We start from the raw sequence: 11,113 nt of genomic DNA, 5'->3' as shown, positions 1-11,113 counted from the left end.
TAATCAAATCACAATCCAGGGTCATAAATGTTAAGTATTTCATTTACTATCGAACAGCCCATGGCCAGTTGTTCTGATCTAGTCATCAAAACTCTAAAGTTGGAGGTGATTTTGCATTTTACTTTACTCTGAGATGTCCAAAGAAGAAAGTGGCTCTAATAACGAACATGCTGGGGAGGTAGGTGAATGCACGTGTATTTCACGAGGAAGGAAGGAAACTGCCCTTCGATGAGCCTTCCCTGTGGGCTTCTGCACGCTATGCCGTGTAATCATTTTCTTAAAACTAAACTGAAGAGTGAAATCCTGAAATTACAAAAGTCCTAATGGAGAGTTAATGACCAGGGTGAGAACAGTGTGACTTCTTGTATTGCCAATTCTCTTTCTCTGTTCCCTCTCGTCCAGTGTGTCAGAAAATCATCTTACCTGTACCTTCAAGCTGTACCGAGAGTCTCATTAGTTCTCATCTCCTCCATGGCTATCCAGTCCGAGCACCATCTTCCCTCACCTTGATCATAAAAGCCTGCTTACTGGCCTTTCGCTTCCACGTAAACCTTGTCACGGCACTCTTCTCATCAGGGTCCTCCAATGCGCTCCCCCGCCCCTCCACCGTGGGATAAAAGCCTAAATCTTAATGGAGCCTGCATTGTCCTTACTACGATGTTCCCCATCTTTTAAAACTTATCTCCTGCTAACTTTCAATCACTGCTGTTTTTAGTGTTTTAGATCCCCCGTGCCTAGAGCAGTGTCAGGCACGAAGTAGATACACAATAAATATTGGTTGAGTGAGCAAATGAATGGCAACTGATCTACCAGTATTTCCTGGAATTTCCTGTGTGCTTGGTACTGTGATGGCCTTTTTGGGTGGCAGACAGGACATAAAGGTAAATCTTGATTCTCATCCTCCTGAGGACAGGGGGAAGGTACTGGTTAGAACTCATGGGTTGCGAGGTAGAAATCCTACTCCAACTTAGCCAAAGAAAACTTTTGTCTCCCGGAAGCAATCTTCAGGAAGGACAGAGCTGGGGCTGGAGCCCAGGACTTGCCCACTTGCACGATTCTTTCTCCCTGATTGGTTGTTCTCTATGTTTTGGCTTCAGTCTCTCTGGATGGTACCCTCGAGGCTGGAGCCAGACACACAGGCCCCTCTTGGCTACTGTATCAGTTTCTTGCGGCCGTTGTAACAATTACCAGTTTGTGGGCTTAAAACAACCAAAATTTATTCTCTCAGTTCTGGAGGCCAAAAGCCTGAAATTCTTTCCACTGGACTGAAATCAAGATGCTGGCAGGACTGTGCTCCCTGCAGAAGCTCTAGGGGAGAATCTGGTCCTTGCCTCTGACAGCTGCTCATGGCTGCTTGTGTGCCTTGGCTTGTGGCTGCATCACTCCCATCTCTACCTCTGTGCACACATTGTCTCCTCTTCTGTGTATCTCAGATCTCCTTCTCCTTCTTATAAGGACACATGTAATAGTATTTAGGGCCCACCAGATAATCCAGGATAATCTCTCCATCTCAAGATGCTTCACTTAATCACATCTGCAAAGACTTTTTTTCCCCCCTCTGTATAAGGTAACATTCATGGGTTCCAGGGATTAAGACATGGACATCTTTGGTGGTGGTGGGGGGGCATATTTCAGCCTACCTCAGCTACCGTCCTTCAGCATCCATGAATGACCGGAGGAAAAAAACTTTTTCACCAGCTCCAACGAGAAAAGTCCTGACTCTGACTGACCCTGCTTGGGCCACTGGCGATCCTTGGACCAACTTGGGTGGGAAAGAGGGTGGTTGGGAGGGGACAGGCCCCACTGGAGCCGCTTAGTTGGAGTAGAGGAGGGGGCTATTATTCCCGGAATAAGAGCAGGGAGGGGGGGTGCTGGGCAGACCAAGGCCATAGCGCGTTAAATGGCGGGGGGGAAACATTGCAAAACTGGGGAGTAATTAAACATTAAAATGGTTGCAACCTGCAGGAAGAGTTCTGGGCGCTCATAGACCTTGCAGGATGAATGAAGACCTGGGACCCAGGGGAACGTTTTCCCGAAAGGAAGGCCATAGAATTCTGCCTTTCCTCGGTGCTCACTGGGCAAGCGGCGCCTGCCAGGGCTTAACCGCGCGGATACGGTGTTTCCGTTCAGAAAAGAGATGCTGTTTCTTTTTCGTCAGTCGAGAATTCGTCTTGCAATCTTTTCCTCTTTGCAGAAGGACACAAGTCTGGTCAAGTTGTGGCCTGTCACGACGGAGGGCTGACTCGACCTTAGGTTGTGAGCTGCAGTCACATGAGGTCTGCGAGGACGCTGCTGGGCGACGGCGGCACCTGCGCCCAGAGCGCGGACCTGCCCGGGCGCAGGCGTCCTGCTCGCCTCCAGGGGCTCTCCCAGTCCGCTCGGACGGGCGGCGAGGCTTCCGAGGCGGAGAGCCGACCACAGATAGGTGGGAATCGGGAGAGGGAGCCCTAGGCCGTGCTAACATCATAGAGATCGGAGGAAGCGAGGCCGGGCGAGTGCTCGGCCCTGAGTGCTCCGCGCTTACAGAACGCTGCCTTTGAACCCAGTTCAGGCGCTCCGCAGAAACCACAGCCGGGAGCAGCGGTATCTCAGCACATTAAACCCCCCTTTCCCGGGCGCGGGGTGTGGGGAAGACCGGGGAGAGCCGCAGGGACGACCGCAACAGGCTGATAGAGGTGAAGGCGCCTGGCTCGGGTCCCCGACGTTGAAGCCAGAGGTATTTAAGGTGACAGAGGGCATGCCTGGGCTTGGCAAGGATTGGAGGTGATGGGCCATCCCCGCAGCCAGAAAGCCGGAGAGGTTAGACAGCGGGAGCGCACGCCCGCGCAGCAATCCCTGCGTTTCTAGACCCGCCCAGCGGTTTTCCCGGGCGCCTGGGCACCCTGAGCCGCGGCCCCGCGCCCCGCCCGCCTCGGGCCGTCACCCCGCCACCCTCGCCGCCCCCGCAGCCCGTACGTCGGCAGGGGGCGCCCGCGCGCGGCTAAAAGGCGCGGCCGGCGGCCGGCGGCCTCAGTGCGGAGCGCGGCGGCCGCGGCGCGAGCAGGGAGCGATCGGCGCAGGGCCCGGGCGCGCAGGCGCGACGCAGAGCGCTCCGACGCACACCGACGGCGGGGACCCGACGGCGGCCCCTCTGCGCTCCCAGGCTCCAGCCCAGCGCCCACCCGGCAGCCGCCCGGCCCAGCCCGCCGCGCACCCCGGGCTCCCGATGGCGCCCGAGGTCGGGGCGTCCCCGCGGGCTCGGCCCCCGCTGCCCTGGGCGGCGCTGCTGCTCCTGGCCGCGCTGCTGCTGCCAGTCGTCTCCTCGGCGGGGGCTCCAGGTATGCGCAGTCCCGGCCTCGGCCGCCCGGCTCTCCGCGCCTCCTCACCGCTTCCCTGTCCGCCTTCCGTGCGCCGCTCACCGCGTGTCGCTCGGGGGGCCGCCGGCCTGCGCTGCACTGGCTGCATGTCCTGTCACTAACCTGTGCGTCCACACCGCTCGCGGGTCGCGGCGCGGAGGGGCGGCTGGGGACGCGGGTCCGGGCATTCGGAGCCTCGCGCGCTGCAGGCGGGCCCGGGGACACGGTTGGCGGCAGGGGACCTCAGCGCAAAGCGGTTTCAGCTTTGCCGTCGAACGCCCGGAGTCGGGAGACTCAGCAGTCTAACATTCCGGGAACATTCCGGCAAAGAAAAGAAGGGGGGAAAAAAAGGAAAGAAAGGCGACCTCTCGGCGCTGCGGTGGGGGGAGGGGTGACGCTTTCCTTTGCCCAGAATTTCCCCGTGGGCATCCTTCTTTCCTCCAGTTCACCTGCCCCGAGGCAGGGATGCCTGGTGAAGGACGGCACTCGGGAGACCAGAGGGAGGCAGAGAGGCAGGACTGTTCTAGAAGGGCACGGGGATAGCTGTGAGCCGCCGCGGGGCGATCGGGTACCTCGGTGCCCAAGGAGAAGCCGCGCTCTTACGTTGCCTCTCTGTGGGAAGTTTGGAGCTGGGAAGAGGACAGCTGTCTTGAGAGGAGGGAGAGGGGAGAGGGGAGAGGGAGAGTCAGTTCGGGAGAAGCTCACCATTCCCCGAAGGCTGAGGCTGGAGACGGGGGTGGATGATTTCTCTGGGGGCAGAAATGTGAGCAACGCTTTTCAGAAAATGCAAGCGCGCTGTTTTCAGATTTCTTGTACGTCTCCCGCAGAGCGAGACAAATTTTTCATCCCTAAGCCGCTGGTGGCCCTTGTTTCCACCTCCTGTGCAGGCATTTTCACACTTGACAACTGCGTGGCTTTTATTTATGTCATCGGTTTGTAGGAATCCAAGAAGTCAACATTTTTGTTGATACTGCTCACTCCCAGCTGGGTTATAAAAATTCAGATGCGATTCTCAGGAGGGCTACTTGCTTTATGATTCTATTTAGTGTCTCGATTGCCCTCCTGCTACAAGGGAAAGGGGAGAAGTCGGGGGTCACATTGCCTCCTGAGTCTTTTTGGTGGGCGCAGCATGCATAACGCTTGTCTCAGGATTATGCCAAGCGCGGGGATGCGAGATGCCACTTTTTCATAAAACGAGGGTCCAGTTGTAGGTTGTTTTCGTCTCCGTTAGCTACTTCTAGGAAAGCATTCACTGAATATTTGTATAGTACTTATCAAGAATAAAACTATTTTAAAGCCCTTCAACTTCCCCACCTACAGCCCGTGGCTTTTTTTTTTTCTTTTCCTAACTTCAAATTCTCTGAATTTGAAAGAGTTTTTGTGTCAGAAAACAGACTGAAAGTGGAACCAGTGGCACACTGGCATTTTACAGCCTGGTACCTGTTAGATTCCACTGCCACCTGCCCGATGGGTTTACATTTGAGTGGGTCTGAAGTCTGGGTGGCTTGTGATCGCTCCCGGAATCCTGCTGTCTTCTGCGTGCTGCTCCTTGTCTCGCTTTCTGCTCTGTAAATCACTGAGCTGTGGAATGTTGGAGCTGGAACGCTTGCTGGCACTTCTCTCTACTGTGTTGACGTGGGATTTGCAATAAAATGATGACCAGACTAGAAGCAGACAAAGGAGGACAAACACATTTTGAAATGCATATCTACTGCATTTAAATGACAGAAGGAAAGGAAGCGACGTCACCTGCAGAGAGCTCCATGTGCTGGGGAAGAAATCAGGGGGAACGTAATTTATTCATGTGCTTCTCTGGAAGGCTTCCTGCCTGTCTTGCTGTCATAGCTACAAGTCACTGCTCCAGACTTGTACTCTGGTACTTACAGCAGGGCTGTGGACACACTGCTTCCTCTCTCACTGAATGAATGCATGGGCTTAGCAAGCTGCTCGAGTCAGGCCCTCTCCTATCCCCCAGACCTTTGGGACCAGAATCCCTGTCATGAAATCACCCAGAGCCACCTTCCTAGTGGCTGACCCATCACAGCTCAGAGGAGCTTTCCTTAAAACAGAGGTGATTTGCAGGGCATGCTGAAGATCTAAATAAACCCTTCAACTTGGTGGTCAATTAAAATGTAAAACAAAATAAGCAAGTGATGCACGCTCCCCCCCATCCCTACAATAAAATACTACGCAACCGTTAGAATTGTGATTGCACTTGCCAGTCTGATATGTTTTTCTAAAAACATGTGAGGACACAAATACTCTCACACATTTATAGTGGTTATCTTAGGATGGTTTTGGGTGATTTAAAAGCTTTTTTCTTTAAAGCTTGAGGACTCTTTCAGGGAATCCGCAAGGTCAAAGCGATTTTCAAAGTAATACTAAGATATTATTTGCCTTTTTCACAGTGTTGATGTCTGTAGTGAGGGTACAAAAGCTTAGTGAGAAAACTTCAACTGCGGGTGCTGTAGTGTGAATCTTAGCGTTGGTGCCATCGTGAGTTGGTAGTCATTGCATTTTTCAGGCTTTTGAAGTTAAGAAAGGATATGCCAGTTTCAATGAAGAATGTCCTTGGTGCAACAGTAAAAATTATTAATTTAACCAAATCTCCACCCTTGTATGCATGTCTTTTTAATATTCCGTGTGAGGAAATGGGAGAGGCACATAAAGCACTTCTGCTGACTGCCCAAGTTCGTCAGTAATCCTGCAGAAAAGCAGTTGTGTGATAGTTTGAGTTGTGAGCTGAACTAGCCGCTTTTTTTCATGGAATGCCACCTTTACCAGAAAGAATGGCTGCAGACGGACCAGTTATTTTGACTTGAGTATTTGGCAGACATCTCAAAAAATGAACAAAGGCGGTCTGCCGCTTTTCGTAAAATAACTGCTAGTAGGTCTTGTCAGTGAGAAAATTGAGCTGTCAAGTGAAAATTAGAATTTTGCCATGTCACCTCCAACGTCCTAAGCTTGAAAGCTTCCCAATACTTAGAAACTTTTCTAACAAGATAGGTGGTGATATAAAAGAATGTGATTTTGAAATACTGTGTTATAAAATGTGTCAAAATTTAGATGCTCTGCATAAGCAAGTGAACTGGTAAATCCAAGTGAACTGGTAAATCCAAGTGACCGATGCACAGTGTTACAAAATCTTGCCTGGCTAAAAGGTCCATCAAAGTGCAAAATAGCCCAGTCGATTTTTAATGTAACAAAATGTGAAAAATTCTTTTTATGGTTTCAGATTGTACATTGCAACTAACCTTTAAGAAACTGCTACTTGATGAGTTTTGGTGTAGTATCAAAGATTTTCCAAAATTATCTGTAAGGCTATTAAAATACCTTTCCCATATCTGTATGAGGTCAGATTTTCTTCAGGTACTTCAGCCAAAACAACATACTGCAATAGGTTGAAGGCATAACTGGATAGGAGATCCCGCTGTCATCTATGAAAGAGATTTGCCAAAATGCCAAAAAATGCCATTCTTCTCATTTTCTTTGTGTTTTGGAAAACAGTTATTTTTCATAAAATACAGTTTGTTATGTCAGCTTGTAATGGTTTACTATTGCTATTTTAACATGAATTAGTAAGTACGTAGTTTAACCTCTTCCTAGATTTAATTTCTGGTCAGTAGATATGGATAGATAAAATCCACAAAAACACAAACTCTGTGAGATCCTCATTAATTTAAGAGTAGATAGGAATCTGAGAAAAGGAAGTTTGATAACCACTGCCGTATGAAAGGATGTAGGTTCAACATCAAGGCGCCTGGGTTTGAGTCTCAGCACTGCCATTCACCTGCTGTGTGGCTTCGGGCCAGTTAGTCAATCCCCACTAGACCAAGCAAATGGAAAGATTCCTTCCACCTCTAGAAGCCCTCACAGATTTTCCTGTGGCCCAACCTACATGCAGCTCTGTAGGGTTCCCCTCCTATTTCTGTCCTCTTTGAGAGGAGGAGGTGAATACACCCTTTCCTTTTATCTTGTACATTGGAGCCCCTCCTCCCCCAGATGAAAGAACTGTTTTATTTGTCAACTGAGCACACAATTCATTAGTTGGAATTAGAGGTTGTAATAGAATTGCAGAGTGATAATTTATGTCCTTGGAAAGTTATCACTGGTCAGTTCCAGAGCGTCATTTTACCAAGACCATTCATAGCTCTATTTAAGACACAAAGGCCCATTCCCTGAAAACCGGCCCTGTTGGGGGTGAGGAGTGGAGGGGTGTATTAGTTTCCTGTTGCTGTTATAACAAATTACCACAAACTTAGTGGCTTAAAATAACACAAATTTATTATCTTAGAGTTCTGGAGGTTAGAAGTCTGCAATGGGTCTCACTGGCCTAACATCAAAGGTTTTGTTCCTCCTGGGGCTCTACGGAGAATCCGGTTCTCGACTTTTTCAGCTTCTAGAGGTGCCGGCGATCCTCAGCTGGTGACCTCTCCAGCAATGGCATCACTAAACTTCCATCCATGCATCACCTTCTCTGACTCTGACCTTCCTTCTCCCTCTTTCACTTAGAAGGACCCTTGTGATTACATCGGACAACCTCCCATCTCCAGATTGTTAACTGAATCACATGTGCAAAGTCTATTTTGCTGTGTGAGATCACGCATTCACAGGTTCTGGGGTTAGGACATACCCATTTTTGGGGGCCATTATTTCGCTACTGCAAAGGGTGAGGGTGTGGGTAAAGGGAGCCTAGATGCAAGCATTTCAGGAAAGGCCCCATCATGATTTGCTGATTAAGGAGCAGAGCTGTTTTCATTGGTCCCTATGGAATTTAGGAATTTCTTGAGTTCTAGTAAAACTTCTATTCAGAAGCTTTTATTTCAGTTAGAAAATATGGACGTGAGTATTTAAACGTATAAAGATAAAGGAGAGAAAAGAATATATATGTATGTGTATTCACGTGTTTAACCATAGAATATTTATGTTAGGATACATCCTGACATTGAGACCTTGGCTGCCTTTGGGGAGAACTGGGTAGCTGAGGGCAGGGAATGGATATTATTTCATTATTTTAAATAATTTTTAAAAATATTTATTTGGTTGCACTGGGTCTTAGATGCGTCAGGCGGGCTCCTTAGTTGCAGCGTGCGAACTCTTAGTTGTGGCATGCATTTGGGATCTAGTTCCCTGACCAGGGATGGAACCTGGGCCCCCTGCATTGGGAGCGCAGAGTCTTAACCACTCTGCCACCAGGGTAGTCCCTGTTGCATTATTTTAGTAGACATATTTTAGAGCATTTGGAATCAGGGAGATATTGGTTAAACACATGCCGAACATCCTTTTTTCCTTCTAAGACATTATCCTTGTCTTAGTTACGAAGAAGATGAATTTAATTTGGGGGAATTGTGTTATTAGTATCATCTTATTAAGGAAAATTCTCCAGTATGGATCAGATGATTAAAATTTAGAAATTGTGAATAAGGAATTTTTCTGCCCCTGAGTATTAGGTGATGCCACATGGAAGATGCGGAAGACACAATTTTCTCCCAGTTCCTTCCTTTTTCGGCTCCTGGCCCGGCAGGCGGCAGCACTTGCGGTCCATGGCCCTTAGAGGGCGCTCGGGGCCTTCCCGCCGCGTTGCCCCGTTGCCGCCGCCCGCTGGCCCCTCGCGTTCCAGCCCCCCTCTCCGTCTCCGGGGCTTTACAGAGACAAGAAACTTAGGACACACGTTCAGTTACCTGCTTTGGTTTTCCCTTGGTGTTTGCCCTTTTTTTTTTTTTCAATTTTGCTACTCATTGGAGTTTCCTTCAAATATTAAGCTGGGAAGGACAAATCGCTCACTGAGAGTGGACATGCCTGCAAGTTAGCAATTTTCAGTTGCTCATTGGTGAGAAAGAATTTGAAGCCTAAACCTAAAGCTGGGGTCAGCGGCGCTTTAGCTGCTGGGGTACCCCTGTTATATCTGCAGGTTCTGGCCAAAGCTGCAGCCGCTGGAGGATGGGTGAGCACAAGGGACCCTGAGGGGAGGTACCTGCCTCCTGGGCACTGCAAGTCAGTTTTGAGTGAGTTTTGGTGAAACTATCTCTCTCAGTATCTCCCCTCCATGCTCACTGGATTCTTTTTGTAACCAGGGAGAGTAATGCAAATCCTAAGACGGGTTTAGAAGTGCACCATAATAACTGGAGAGCTGCTAATTCTTCTCCTGTGGCCTCCTGTATGTGGAGACCATGATAAAATTATAACATCATCAGAATCCTTAAAGTACAGTCTAATTAATCCTATGTTCATCTTTATGAGGAGTTCTTAGGTGTGCATTTACTTTCTTTTTAATATGAACTGGCAGTTAAAAGTGCCTCCGTTTACCATTTCCCTGTATGTCATTTCATTTAATTTTCCCTGCAGCCTTGTGAAGTTGGTGACGTCCTCATCTAACCCCGAAGCGACTGGGTGCAGAGAGGTTAGCTGGTTTTCCCAGAGTCGGACATCTAGTTAAGTGGTTGTCCTGGGATTTGGACTTCAGTCTTCTGGATTGAGATCCCATGTTCTTCCTACACAGACTCCCTGGCTCCCGCTGGCTTGGACGTTTCTTATGTTCCCCTTGGTCTCCTCGTTAGGCCGGTACAACCGTTTCTGATTTGCTCTGGATACCCTTCCAAATCTGTGCTTTGGTAACATTGCTGTTGAGAAATGATTCTGTCGTACACGGAAGCATGTTAAACTCTGGTAGGGCTTAACTTCAGATGGGGTTTTAGTGAACCCTATTCCCTGTTACGAAATCGATTTGGCATTTGGACATAAGCAAGATCCTCATTGTGGGAAGTGCCCTCTACTTAGTGGGCCCTGGAGGCCAGTGCTCTGGGTCTAGTTTGTTACATGAACCCTTCAACCTTTAATGCAGGGGTTCTCTGTGAATGTTTGATCCATGTGATGGGATTCATAACCCTGAACCGCTGGCCTTGGATTTTCACCAGAAGGCTCCCAGAATTCAAGTTTGATTACAGTGGAGGGTTAAACCAAGCAACAATGCTGAGAAACAGGAGCTGCTTATCTGTGGGGTTGACAGATCCCCACCTGGTGAGACTGTAGTACTAAGAGCGTGGAAGTGTTTCAGACTTCTCAGAAGAGATGTGCCATTTAAATGCTGCGATTTGTCTTTTAGGGATTATTCTCTGGTGTCACATCTCTTCATTCACTCCAGTGGTCCTGACCCAGCCGCTCATTTGCACTGTGACCTTGGGCAGGTCATGACTCTTCAGGCCTCGGTTTTCTCATCTGCACAATTAGGGGATTGGACTAGAGATCTGGAGAAGGGCCCCTTCCAGCTCTCACTTTGTGGGAGTTTCCATTGGAAGGTGTCCATTCATTCAGCAAGCACAGGAATGCCAAGTCCAGTAAACGCAGTCCGTCTGTGACAGCACAGGCATGGGGAGGGGAGGGGAGGGGAGGGGACAGACAGTGTGATGCGTGTTAGGACTGGAAGGTCCAGGGCAGCTGTATTGTTTCGGCAGATGGCTGGTCAGAGCCAGCAGTCACGGATTGGGGATGCACCTGTGTTGCTCTTGCGAGAAGGGTGGACGGTGGGTCCCTGCTCCCTAGTGCTGTGGCCGGAACCGCTTAGCATCGTAGTCAACAATCCGAGCAGGTGTGCAGCCACGGCTCCTAATCTGAGACGACACCACATGTGTCTGCAGATGCAGTCCCACTGACAGTCACCCGCAGCTGGACCACCCAGCGCGGGGCAGGGCCAAAGAGGCGGGAGACCTGCTTGGTCACGCGTGGCCTCCTGGGAGCTCAGAGGAGCCACCCGAGCCAGGCCAGGCCAGGTGAGGGCGGCC

At 49.7% G+C, this 11,113-nt stretch overlaps 1 protein-coding gene across 2 annotated transcripts in view; it reads left to right on the top strand.

Moving 5' to 3' along the window:
- The first annotated feature begins 3,001 nt into the window (after positions 1–3,001).
- FNDC1 (fibronectin type III domain containing 1) overlaps positions 3,002–11,113 on the top strand; it is a 101,253-nt gene continuing 93,141 nt past the window's right edge. For both annotated transcript variants that reach the window (XM_082475521.1, XM_082475522.1), the window contains exon 1: positions 3,002–3,317. In XM_082475521.1, coding sequence (XP_082331647.1) covers positions 3,206–3,317 — 112 coding nt within the window. In that variant the 5' untranslated portion in view covers positions 3,002–3,205. The remainder of the gene's footprint in view (positions 3,318–11,113) is intronic.

Source organism: Balaenoptera physalus (assembly GCF_965194825.1).
Source record: "Balaenoptera physalus genome assembly, chromosome: 9".
In the NCBI taxonomy this organism is placed as follows: Eukaryota; Metazoa; Chordata; class Mammalia; order Artiodactyla; family Balaenopteridae; genus Balaenoptera; species Balaenoptera physalus.
This window is presented reverse-complemented; position numbering and strand designations above follow the sequence as displayed.